General features: G+C 31.2%; 1 protein-coding gene across 1 annotated transcript; it reads left to right on the forward strand.

Moving 5' to 3' along the window:
* Positions 1-7,619: 7,619 nt before the first annotated feature.
* Positions 7,620-8,719, forward strand: LOC7470385 (glycine-rich protein 2). The gene has a single exon (XM_002305466.4). It carries the CDS (start codon positions 7,704-7,706, stop codon positions 8,325-8,327), a length of 624 nt encoding a protein of 207 aa, XP_002305502.1. The 5' UTR covers positions 7,620-7,703; the 3' UTR covers positions 8,328-8,719.
* The last annotated feature ends 5,007 nt before the right edge of the window (positions 8,720-13,726 follow it).

The following is a 13,726-nucleotide window of genomic DNA, read 5'->3' on the forward strand; positions in this document are numbered from 1 at the left end:
GATTAAATTTAGAAGTAAATTGAAGAGTTGTAAAAGAATTGAAGATGAAATTTAAAAAAATATATCATATTATATTGGCTTTGGTCAACTTAAATTGATCGACAAAATTTACAACCCTAGTCATTGACATAATCTCAACTAGGAATAATTTCTTTAAGCTAGATGATTAAAAAAAAATTGTATTTTTTAATTTTAAGTTAAGTAAAAAATAAAAATGATAGCAAAAGGTTAGATTGCATCTTAAAAAAAAAAGGAAAATGAATTGAACAAAAAAAAAAAAAGGGTTTGGCTGTTGTGTATTGACTTGTCAAAACTTTGATTTGTGTTACGGGCCAAACCGGGTCTAATGATTTATTTTTCTTAAATTTACTATGCATAAAAAAGAATGAAAAAAAAAAAAACAAAGCCCTAAGAAGAGCCTAGGAGTGCGAGCTTGGTGGCTCAACATGTCCGGGGCATTAAAAAAAGAACTTAGGTTACAACCCTAGTCATTGACATAATCTCAACTAGGAATAATTTCTTTAAGCTAGATGATTAAAAAAAATTGTATTTTTTAATTTTAAGTTAAGTAAAAAAAAAAATGATAGCAAAAGGTTAGATTGCATCTTAAAAAAAAAAGGAAAATGAATTGAACAAAAAAAAAAAGGGTTTGGTTGTTGTGTATTGACTTGTCAAAACTTTGATTTGTGTTACGGGCCAAACCGGGTCTAATGATTTATTTTTCTTAAATTTACTATGCATAAAAAAGAATGAAAAAAAAAAAAAACAAAGCCCTAAGAAGAGCCTAGGAGTGCGAGCTTGGTGGCTCAACACGTCCGGGGCATTAAAAAAAGAACTTAGGTTACAACCCTAGTCATTGACATAATCTCAACTAGGAATAATTTCTTTAAGCTAGATGATTAAAAAAAAATTGTATTTTTTAATTTTAAGTTAAGTAAAAAATAAAAATGATAGCAAAAGGTTAGATTGCATCTTAAAAAAAAAGGAAAATGAATTGAACAAAAAAAAAAGGGTTTGGCTGTTGTGTATTGACTTGTCAAAACTTTGATTTGTGTTACGGGCCAAATCGGGTCTAATGATTTATTTTTCTTAAATTTACTATGCATAAAAAAGAATGAAAAAAAAAAAACAAAGCCCTAAGAAGAGCCTAGGAGTGCGAGCTTGGTGGCTCAACATGTCCGGGGCATTAAAAAAAGAACTTAGGTGCACTTGACTGGTTGCCTGCATCCGCTCGCTTGAGCCTTGTATTTATTTTTTTTCCTTTTTAAAGGGTAGATAACTTATCGTCCACCTCTATTTTTAAAAAATAAATAATAATCAAAGGACATATCGCCTGTTAAAACAGATGACATGTCGTTTGCCTGTTTAGATTTCGGCCACCACAGTGGTGGCTGGAAAATCAGGGCAGGCCCATTTCCTCGCCTAACAATCCATTTAAACCAAGCAACACCTCACAAACACCCTCAAAACACCTATAAACTAATTTATCAACCTAACAAACCTTGGAAACTATCATAAAACGTAAAATCAAACCGAAGTAGATTTTTATTCCTCAACTTCAATCTAGTTTTTTAGTTTATATTGAGATTTTAAACAATTATTATCGAGCTACTCTCTTAAAATAAAACCCGTGAACACCATGATAAACCAATTTAGTGGCAAGAATAAGCAAAAATAATAAATTTTTCTCTCTACATCGGAATCCGACAAAACTCTCTTTCCTTCACAAAACAGGGACTTGAAAATAATAAAAATAAAATCTTGTATCAAAATTGAATCTTGAAAAGAATAAAGGACCGAACATTTATAATTTTAAAAATTTAAGGACTAAGTTGTACTTTTCACACTAAATTTAAACATACCGCCTGTATTCAATATGTTTTCTATGCTTGGCCCTCCTCCTTTCAATTTTGCGACACAACCAATGGTTTGCCCCCAATTAGTGTTTTATAGTGTTTGATAAACATTCAAACCTCAGTTTGGAAGTGGCATGGGCCATCAAATCTAAGGTTGAACCTAAGTTTTTTGTGCTTTTGGATTAAGACCCCACTTCCAACATATCGAGGAGTGTGATAATTTTTTAGTGTGATAAAAAACAGTTTGTAAAATAAATTAAAAAACAGTTTTAACTAAATAAATAATTTTTAAAATCTAATTTTCCAAACCAAACAAACCCTAGTTTGTAAAATTAATTAATCACGCTATTCCATCGCCACATGATGCTTAGAAGTTTGAAGTCTACCTTGATGGAATAGAGGGACAAGACCTCATCGATAAGTCCAATCCAACAGATGCTTTGACTTTGAATTGACCGCCTTTGACTAGTCTTCTAGCATTCACAGTTAAAAAAAAATAAAAAATCTACTGCTACAGAAGTGGTAAGATTAGAAAATGCAAATGACGACAAACAACGGTTGTTTCAATCACTACCCGACAAAGGTCTAGATTGTCACAACCGAACTGACTTGAATGTAGCCCTCTCGAGAGGAAGGCACCTTCGGCCTGGTGCTGTAGACGTGCAGAAATTGAAAAATGAATTTCGAGACACACTTAAGAAGATGAATTTCGAGATACACTTCCTGGCCGAAATACTGTAAAGAAAAAAAAAATTTAGATTTTAATCTTTTAACATTTGAATGGAATATAATTGCAAAGGAAAAGGTATATCTCATAAACTTGCTAACGTGAAAGAATTCGGTATGTTATCCTGTGCAGGTTTTCTTGACGTAAAAAAATAAAATCAAAACTTGTTAACGTGTTTTTTATTAAAACAATTAATTATAAATTTAAAATATAATGCATATTAAATGATATATTTTTTTAAATATTGCCTTAACTATATATTAGATAATATTTTTTTAAAATATCAAGACTGCAACGTGCTAGTTTGATCTTGGTTAATCTGTTAAATTTACAACCCGGATCATGATACCATAATAACATTTGTAAAAAAACAAATTAAAATAAATTATGAAGTTCAATTCCTAATCATTTCAATAATAAAAAAAGAATTGAAAAAAAAATATTAAATCAAATAAAGGACAAAAAACCAAATGAATTGACCCGAGTTAACCTGCTAAAGCCTCAACCCAAGTCATGAAATTGAAATAACCCTATAAAAAACAAATCTAAAACAATTATGAAGCCCAACATTCCAAACCAACCCAATGTTCAAAGATGAGATCGCAAAAATAAAATTAATAAAAAATAACAAAAAAAATCCAAGTCAATCGGAGCTAACATGCTAAACTCGTGACCTAAATCATGAGATTGTGATAACTTTATAAAAAAATTAAATAAGATACGAAGCTTCCTTTCCAATAGATTTGAAGTTGATGGTTGAAACCGAGCAAAAAAAAAGAAAAGATTCCATTGGACCAAGATAATTGAAAAGAATTATGAAATTCAATTTCCAAACAACTTAATATTGAAATATTAAATTGAAAAATTAAAAATATAAAAAAGAAGGTTGAGTTGTTGGAGGGTAAAATTGAATAAAATATATTCAATTAAAAATATAAAAAACATAACGGAGTTAACTCGTTTCAACTTATCAAACCGTGATCCAGATCATGAGATCAAGATAACCTCATGATAATCAAATTGAAAAAATTATGAAGCCCAATTAAGAAAATATTTAATTAAAAAGACAAAAAAAATAAACAAACAAACCTGTCAACGTCGCGGCTCGGTGATGAGATCGAGATAATCCTATATAAAACAAATCAAAAAAGATTACAAAGTCCAGTTTCTAACTAACTCAATATTGAAGTATGGAAAAAATTTAGAAAAAGCAGAGGGAATGACTTTAGACGACCCGGGTTAACTTGTAAAACCTGAGACTTGGATCATGAGATCGAGATAAATTCATAGACATCAAATAAAAAAATATAAAGCCCTACTTCTAACATATGTAATGTTGGAGGTTGAAATCGAGAAAAAAAAAAACTAAATCCATAAAACTGATTTATAACCTAGTAAGATAAAAGTGAGAAAAAATTATTATGAATAATTCATAAAACAATTTAATATTAAAAAAAAAAAAATATTACGTTGTTGAAGGGTAATTAAAAAATATATAATTTTAATGAATAATATTTTAGCCATGTTGCTCTAGTATTTTACCGCAACTTTTAGTGATTTTCTTTTAATTTAATTTATACTTGATTTCTTCGGTCATGCTATTTATTTAATGATGTGCAATAACAGGGAGGAGAGGGAACAAGAAACCAACTTAAGGTAACCTCATCAGAGCATCTGTAACGAGAGAGCTATATGGACAACCAAAAAAAATTAACTGCCAAGATGGATTTTTATCTATTGATTTTGGGTCTCCAGCGAGATAGCTGTATGGGATACTAAAATCTTCTTTGTCAAAAGCAGAGTATTTCCTACCAATCTAATGTTCTAAAAAAAAATTAAAATTAAAAGATGATTAAAAAAAATATGTCAAGCTAATCTTATCTATTAAACTCGTAACTTGAATCATGAGTCTGAGTTAACTTCATAAAAAAAAAGATTAATGACTCTTTATTTACAACATATTCAATGTTTAAAGTTGAAATCCAAAAGAAAAAAATAAGAATTCATGAGACCAGTATAAACTACACATAAAATAAATTAAAAATAAATAAAAAGTCTGATTCTCATAGATCTAATATTAAAAGTTGAAATTGAAAAAAAAACTGGATAAAAAGAAGAAGATTGAATTTTGAGGGTAAAATTAAAAAAAAATTAAATTAAAAAATGACAAAAAAAAGAAATCAACTTAGGTTAACTTTTCAAACTCATGACCCAAGAGGATAACCCCATGAAAAGAAAATAAAAAAAAATACTACAAGGCCCGATTAAGAAAATATTCAATTAAAAATGAATCCATGAAAATGAACAAAGTCAACTTGGATCAATTTGTCAGCCCTGCAATCCAGTCATGAGATCAAAATAATCTCATAGAAAGCGAATTAAAAAAAAAGTCCAATTTCCAATCTGAAAGTCTCATAGAAAGCAAATAAAAAAAATTATAAAACCTGGTTTCTAACCAACCTAATGTTGAAAGATGAAATAAAAAAATCAATTAGAAAAAATAACAAAAAAATATCTTGAGTTGACTCGGGTTAATTTGTTAAACTTGCAACCCGGGTCATGAGATTGAAATAAATTCATACAATGCAAATAAAAAAATTACGAAGCCTCACTCCCAACACATCTAATATTGAAGGTTGAAATCGAGAAAAAAACCCAAAAATCATGTGACCAGTATAAACCAACAAAAAGAAATAAAAACAAGTACATAGTATAATTTTCAAGATAATCTAATGATGAATAATAAAATTAAATAATAAAAATAATAAAAATTAAGTTGTTTTTAGGGTTAATCGGAAAAAAACTACAAAAAAACATAAAATATTATTTCAATAGTGTTTTATAGGTGTTGTTATGGTAATATAGCTACATTTTCTAGTATTTTTTTTTTAATTTAAATTTTTTTTTATATCTTCGGTCATGCTATTTGTTTAATGATGTACAATACCGGGAGGAGAGGAAACACAAAGGGAAACTAATTTATTAACCTTTGACACGTAAAAAAACTTCAAAGGAGACGAAATTGGTTCTTTTAACCATGGATATAAAACCGATTTGATTTTGTGGGTCAACGTTATCAGAACACCTACAATAAAAGAGCTATATAGACAACCAAAAAATATTAACTACCAAAATAGCTTTTTATTTAAAATAGCTTTTTATTTATTGATTCAGAGTCTCCAACGAGATAGCTATATTATACAATATACTAAAAAAGATCAATATTTCACTGTTTATCAATTTATTATTCATCAAGACACAAATTACTGTGAATTGAAGCAGTGTAATGATGTAATTGTTCTTGCTCAAAAAACTTGCTAAGCATGCAGTTGGAGGTGAGATTGTCTTTTCCATGAGATATATTTGGTATTAAAAAAATAATTGGAGATAAAATGATCAATTCAGGTTTTTTGAGCTGCAATATAGATACTGATTAGCTTTTCAGGACAAAAAAATTTTAACCTTTGAGTTGGATGCTTCTTTTGTCTTTTCAAGAAAAATAAACAGTGTAGATACATCCATTCCACAAAGAAAGGGAAAATATATAACTTTGTTGAGGGGCTTATGGAGAAATGCAAAAAATGGAGGAAATTTTTGAACTCCCTTTTCTCTTCAAACTCCTCCCTTTCTCTCATGTTCTATGTCAAATATAAAATTACTTGTTAATATGTCATTTTCTAGGAAAAAAGCTAAATTACACTATTTGAAAATGCTATATTGATAATCTGTCTCTTCCAAATGGTTTTTGCCATTAATTTAAGATGCCCTAGCATATTTACATGTTCATCCAGTATCTTATTCTAGTGAATGAGTGAAAAAACCGAATTTTTTTTTATTTTTAAAAATAATTTCAAACAAAATCATTTTATTATTATTTTTTTAAATATTTAAATTAATCTGAATCAACATCTTTATCCACAATTTAAATCCTTAAGGTTTCATGGTTATGCTTTTAAACCATGAAACCTTAAATGAAGGCAATAAATATATAATTACATGTTTTCTTTTCCTTTTCATTTTTTAAAAATTAGCTATCATGAAGATAATAAATTCCCTTCATAAATTTTGGATTACTCTACTAATTATATTTTTTTTTCTTACCTGGGTATCCTTACATCCTTTTAAAAGGTGAGACTAATCCCGTTCGGAGTTCGTGGCTGTCCCTCTCAATAAGTACGCTTCCTGGGGATCGAACTTGTATTTTCACCCTTATAGGAATATAGTAGTGCCTTAACCGTTAGACCAATACTTCATTGGTCTCAACCGATTATACCTACATGTTTTTTTTTTTTTATTTCTTTTCAATAATAAATGTGTAATCTTAGTGCTTTTTGATCTTGAAATTATACATGCATATAATCTTAGTTTTTATTTTATTTTATAAAAAACATTAAAATGATGTCTTAAAACACAGGTTGAAACGTATCATAGGTGCAATATTTATTTAATATTGATTTTTTTCCCTTCACAATCTCGTTTTGAAACCAACCGTTAGAATCATTTTTATTTAATACCACTCATTTTACTCTCATACAGGTAAAGAAAAATAAGTTGATTTCCATTATCTCTTAAAAATTCAAAACTTTTTTTTAAAAAATTAATTTTTTTGATGTGTTTTGGATCGTTTTGATGCGCGGATCTCAAAAATAATTTTTTAAAAAATAAAAAAATATTATTTTAATATATTTTAATATAAAAAATACTTTAAAAAACAACCGTAATTATAATTCTAAGCTTATTGATGTAAACAAATAAAGGTTTCCTGCCTTCCCTTTTCCTTTCCCTCTCCGTTGAATCGAACCTGTGATCGTCCTAACTTTCCCTCCGCTTGGAATTTTCCAAACCCACTGTAAAAAAACAGAAAAAATTACTTATCAATTACCATAATAAATACACATTAATTATTAATCCAACGGTCACAAACTCACCACCCCAAAAATCCCCAACCATTAGATCTCCTCCAATAGCCGTCTCTTTGTTATTCTCAAAACAATCGGACGTGTCACTCACACCCCTCCCCCCCTATATATATACGCCTTCACCCACATCCCAAAGGCCACGCAACCCTTTCTTGTATCTCTTCTTTTCAAGATTAGGGTTTTTGTTTTCAAGAAAACGGCATGGGTGAGAGGCAAACTGGGAAGGTCAAGTGGTTTAGTGACCAAAAGGGTTTTGGTTTCATAAGCCCAGATGATGGCAGCGACGATCTTTTTGTCCACCAATCTTCCATCAAATCCGAAGGGTATCGCAGTCTCGGAGATGGTGAAGAGGTTGAGTTTGTGATTGAAAACTCTGATGATGGCCGTACTAAGGCTGTTGATGTCACTGCCCCTGGTGGAAACCCAGTTCAGGGTATCAGATCCGGAGGCGGCTTTGGCGGTGGCTCTGGGGGCCGCGGAGGAGGCCGCGGCGGCGGCGGATATGGAGGTGGAGGAGGATATGGAGGAGGAGGTGGTGGGTATGGAGGTGGAGGTTATGGTGGAGGTAGGAGGGGTGGTGGTGGTGGCGGGTACGGAGGAGGCGGCGGGTATGGCGGAGGCGGAGGCGGCGGTGGAGGGTGTTATAGTTGTGGGGAGTCGGGGCATATGGCTAGAGATTGTCCACAAGGTGGTAGTGGTGGTGGAGGCGGCGGTGGAAGGTATGGTGGTGGAAACGGTGGTGGAGGAGGTGGAGGAGGTGGAGGGTGTTATAATTGTGGTGGGTCTGGTCATTTTGCTAGGGACTGTCCTAATAGTGGACGTTGATTTTAGTGTGAGGATTGGAAATAGTAAAAGAAGATGTGATTTATATCATGTTTTCTTTTACTAATTTATTTCTACCTCTTTTTTTACCATTGTTTTTTAGTTCTGTTGTCTTCTAGGTGGTCTTATCGTGGTCGCTCATTTTGGTTTCCATTGCTGTTTTTCTAAGATTTTAATGAATGCTTTATGGTGGTGATTTCTGCATGTGTTTGGGTGCTTCTGGTTTAATTTGTTTTGCGGTTTCAAATCGGTATGATGGTGATAGGCCTTAAGTAGTAGAGAGGGATTGGATCTTGTTGAAGGAAAGAGTATCTTGCTTCAAGCTGTAATCTCTCACTCTTTTTCTAAAGTGTTTATACACAACATATATGAATATACATGCTGGTTTGATTCAATGTTCGCTCCTTTAATTACTGTTATTCATGCTCGAGAATGCGATGCTTCTCGGGGTGATTGCGATCTTTGCATCTGTTGATGAATAGTTTTTAGACTGTTGAGAGTCAAGAGCCATGAGGATGAATCTATTCTTTATTGACCAACTTTTTACGCTGGATTGGTCCTGTGGGGGCAAATTGCAGATCTGAAGGTGCTATTAGTCTATGAGCCATTTCCCTTTCTCTCTTTTGGAAAGGATGGAACGCGTCGGTTCATAAAGCTCATGAATAATGCACAGCTTAAAGCCATCGCCAATTATGGAGCTCCCTGTTTTGTTGTACCTTCTTCTGTGCGTCCCCATTTCAACTGGCGGTCCACTGCTTTTGAGACCCTCTACTTATTCGTTTGATTAGTGGTTAATCCTAGATATATGCTCTCTTCATTAGTTTCATTGGATAATGTTTGTGTTGAAAACGGGCTCTATGAACAATGTTGGCCCGCTTGGCTCTCTAACATGACAAGAATGGCCTTCCAAGTCCACCTGAGAACTGGCTCATTTAGGTGGTCTTGGAAGTTCTGCAATCCATGGCTTTATTTTCTACGTCGGTGAAATAATTTTGCGTAATTAACATGCCATCTTGGATTCAAAAAATGCCTCCCATAACAGGTATGGGGTTGTAATGGGAGCAATTCAGGGAGGTTTGTGGCGGAATTGCCCGTGAACTGCTGTGCCTTGTTTGGCTTCCTCTAAAATTGAAATGGGACCGAAGGAGGCTGTCCACTGACATGAAATAAATGTGCTCTGACCAATCTTGAGTGGCATGTAGAAGCATCCTTCCAAATGGTGGACATGCTACAAAAAACTACGAACATTTGCTGAGGCTGTCAAGTACTAACCATTTATATCTGAGCTGTTTAGCTTTTATTTCTCTGTGTCGAGTAATGCTCTCCTTCTCATTGTTGTGGCGAGGGGAAAATTCTGCTTTTTTTTTTCCACCTCCGTCAATTTCAAAAAGAAAAATTGACTTTAAGGTGGACCTGGGACCGTTCTCAAATTATTGTGGGCCTCACCAGTGAGGTCTCCTTTTTGATAAGCTTGATCCACGATGAATCCATGTCGATTTTTTTATTTTCCTTTTTGAGCTTTTTGATATTTTAGAACAAGTTCATGTTGTATTTTTTCATGGGCCCAAGTCCGCTCTCCAAAAACTCATTCTGGGCCTTTTGGTTTTGAGTACTGGGTTCCCATAAACCGAACAACAGAACATTTGTATAATTGCCATGACACTTGCCCATTAGTCAATGCTTATTTCGAGAGATCAAATTTCTGGTTATTTGGGCTGGCCGTTAGCTCTGCGTGCACGTCTTGACATATGTCTTGGTATAGTTTTGAAACCCGGCTTGGTAGGCCGACTTAGAGTTGGAATTGGACCAGGTTTAAAAAAAATAAGGAAAAGAAAAACCCGGAGTGACCCGGCTAAAAAGCCGTTTACAATCCGTTGTTTTTTGTTTTTTATTAAAACAACGTCGTTTTGATTTAAAAAGAAAAAAATTGACCCGGGCGATCCGGTAACCCGGTCAAAACCCGAAACCTGAACCTTGAACCGGGTTGAATTTAAAAACTATGCCTCTTGGCTTGACTGTCATGGTAGCCACCAGACACTTCAGAATACACGAGTTTCCAAATTTGATGTGATGATAAAACTTGTAAATGATGGCATTTTTAGAACCCTTAATTCCATGTTCTTGGTTGCTGATGAATTAACGTGTTATTTTTGTAAAATCCAAGTTTAAAATAATCAAAAGAAAGGTGAACACCTAACATGTGCGAGCCCAGCACAAATATATTTGAGTTTAGCAAGCTATCAGATTCAATATCCTAGAACTTAGTATCTTGCTGAGCCTAAATGGATGTAAAACTAATAATTTTTTCAGGCTTCATATTAAGCCACAAGACCACTTGTTTTTTTTCGTGACCCTTAATGTTAAGGTCAAAGATATTAATCTCTATATATCTTTAGGTGTATAAAAGTCTTTAAAAAGCTCAACAACTTATCCCTAATTAATTATATGTAAGAGATATTTATCACTCTTTAATGTTTATGTCATGGATATTTTTCTTCGTTAATGTTATCAGGGCAATATAACACTCCACCCCTTCCTTTTCATAAAATAGAAAGATTCATGGACTATAAAAATCTTATTGATCCTTCAATCAACATGTTCACAATCTTCATTATTTACTGTATATTTATTTTTAAAGTATCTTTAAAATATTATTATCTTCTCTCAAAAATATACTTTCTTAAGCATTGCAGAGTCCTCAAATTTATAAATTTTTTTTTTCAGATATCATGATCAATAAAAATAAATCAAATTTTTAGAACTAATAAATTAGTCAATAATCCAAAGCATAAACCTTATTTCTTGGATAATTGAATTTTTTAAAATATCCTCATTTACTAGCCTCAGAGTTTTCATGACATTATTAGCATGTCATTTCAGTAACTTATCAGTAAAGTTTTTTTTTCCCCATGAAAACTGATGATGATGTATGTTATATAGCCTTTCCATCAAACTAACTTTAGCTACTCAATAAATAATTCCCCAAAACAATTGCAGCAGGTGCATTTTGATTTAGAGATCGAGTGTTTTTATTTCATCCATTCAAAGTTCAGGTTTTTACTGGATTGGTGCTCACAGTAAGTTGTTCGTCCGTATTATTTTTCAATAAAATATTTAGCCATCATCAACATATATTTTTTTAAAAATCTAATACCTCATGTTATAGTCTAAACCAACCAAATAAATTGGCTTTATTTGAGTTATATGAAAAAAAAAAAAAAAGATGTCGATGGTAAACAAGAAAATATATATATAAAAAACCAACAAATAATGAACAAAATAAATAAAAAAAACAATACATTATCAACTTGAATTGAAGGCTGATATTAAAAATAGTAAAACTTTTATAAAAAAGTTAAGGAAAAAAATCATAAGAATAAGCATCAAATTAAAAATACCAATACGTGATAAAAAACTTAAACACATAGAATTTTTCAATGTTTTATTTTACATAAAAAATCATAAATGTAAATCAAAATATTTATGCACATATCAAAGTAAATAAATCACAAACCATTGTGTAAATCAATGAAAAAAAGTAAATAATGATAAATAAAAGCATAATTGGAAAAATAAAGAGATCAATGTAGATCAAGATATTTAATATCATAACATGGATCATTTATCTGATTGTGTTTAATGAATTTGTTTATGAAAATTAATTTGTAATAGACATTGACACACACATAAAATTTATTGAATAAAATAAAAGGAAAAAAAATATTATGCAAGGTTGTACTTATTAAAAATATTATAACATATAAATATTTAATCTACATGATATATACAAAAATAATTTACAGATGAATCATACTAACCTATAAAAAATTAAACATGCTCAATATAATTAAAAAATAATTGTTATTCAATGAAAGCTAAAAAGCCTGAAAACATCGTAGAGAATGGATATTAATTAAAACATAAATTTTAAAATTGTTTTTAAAAAGCACATAAAAATCCATTAATATAAAAAATAAAAATTTTGAAAAAGGAAAAAACGATTAGGCCAGGCGCTACCAAGTCTAGCGCCTGGCCCAATCAAGCAAAGGCCTGCGCGCGAGCCTTTATTTTTTTTTAAAGTTTAACCTTGGTTGCCTGAAATCCCAGAATTGAGCCCTTAGTGTGACTAGTAAAACAAGGTTTTTTTTTTACCAAAAAAGAACCTTGTTAAGGCAATCTATGGCTTCTAAAAAAAAAAAAAAACTGTCTCAAAACCCGAAATTAAAAACCTTCTCAAACCCAAAAATCTTCAAGGGCTCAAATATGTTTTATTATGTGTTTTCATGGTATAAAAATACCTAATCTTAACCATCTCATCATTTGAAACCTTTTGACATGAAAAACGACGGTTTAGGTGGCCAAAATCTTCCCAAACAATAATTTTATCTCTTTAAACCAGAATCTAGCGACGCCCTCTCTCTCCTCCACCAAAAAAAAAACTAAAAAAAAGAGGAAATAAAGTTTTGATACGAAAATGTATTTTTTAAAAATTATAAGGACTAATCACCTAACGGCTAAAAAAGACGAGGGACGAAAAAAACTTTCAAAACATATTTCAAATCAATCATCTATGTTATATGTGTTTTTCACTTCTTTCAATTCAACCCTCCCTCCCAAAAAAATACAATTGGGTGTTGATTTGGGTTCAAAGGGGCTCACTTGTGGAAAGAAAGTGTTTCTGGACCAAAATGAAATTTTTTGAAAAAAAACAATATTACAATCAACTGTAAATTGTGAGAGGGTGAACAATAAAATGGCTACAATACTTTACCCACCAGCTTTAGTTTCTGTTAACTATCCTTTTAAACCGGGATTCGCCGCGGGTTATAATTTTATTTTTAAAAAAATACACGGTATGCATGTTACTTGAATGTGTCTTTTTATATAAAAAAATTTAAAGTTAAAATTGAAAAGCCTATGTAAGAAAGATTAAGATATTCAATAACATAAAATGAGACATGCATTCGATTGTGTTTACTGAACTTATTTATTTTAATAAATAAAAGATAAATCTACATTCTAAAAAACTCATGACTTAAAAGATAAATACAAATAAAACTGAATAAATAAACTCACACCATAAAAAAATATGACACAAGGCTGAACACATCAACAATATAATTTAAAAACAAATGTTTTTTATTTTTTAAAAATAAACTTCAGTTGTATAAAAAAAAATATAGATGAATTAGAATAATACCTTGAAAAAAGAAATAGAAACAAAACAACTAAAAAAAACTTATATTACAAAAGGTATGTAAAAATCATGACTTAAATCATGAGACTGAGATAAACCTATAGAAAGAACTTGAAGATAATCACAAAACTAATATTAAAAAAAATACTAATATAGAACAATAAGATTGTACGAAGCTGAATTCCCAACAAATTAAATGTTGAAA

This window comes from Populus trichocarpa, chromosome 4 (genome assembly GCF_000002775.5).
Source record: "Populus trichocarpa isolate Nisqually-1 chromosome 4, P.trichocarpa_v4.1, whole genome shotgun sequence".
Classification (NCBI taxonomy): Eukaryota; Viridiplantae; Streptophyta; class Magnoliopsida; order Malpighiales; family Salicaceae; genus Populus; species Populus trichocarpa.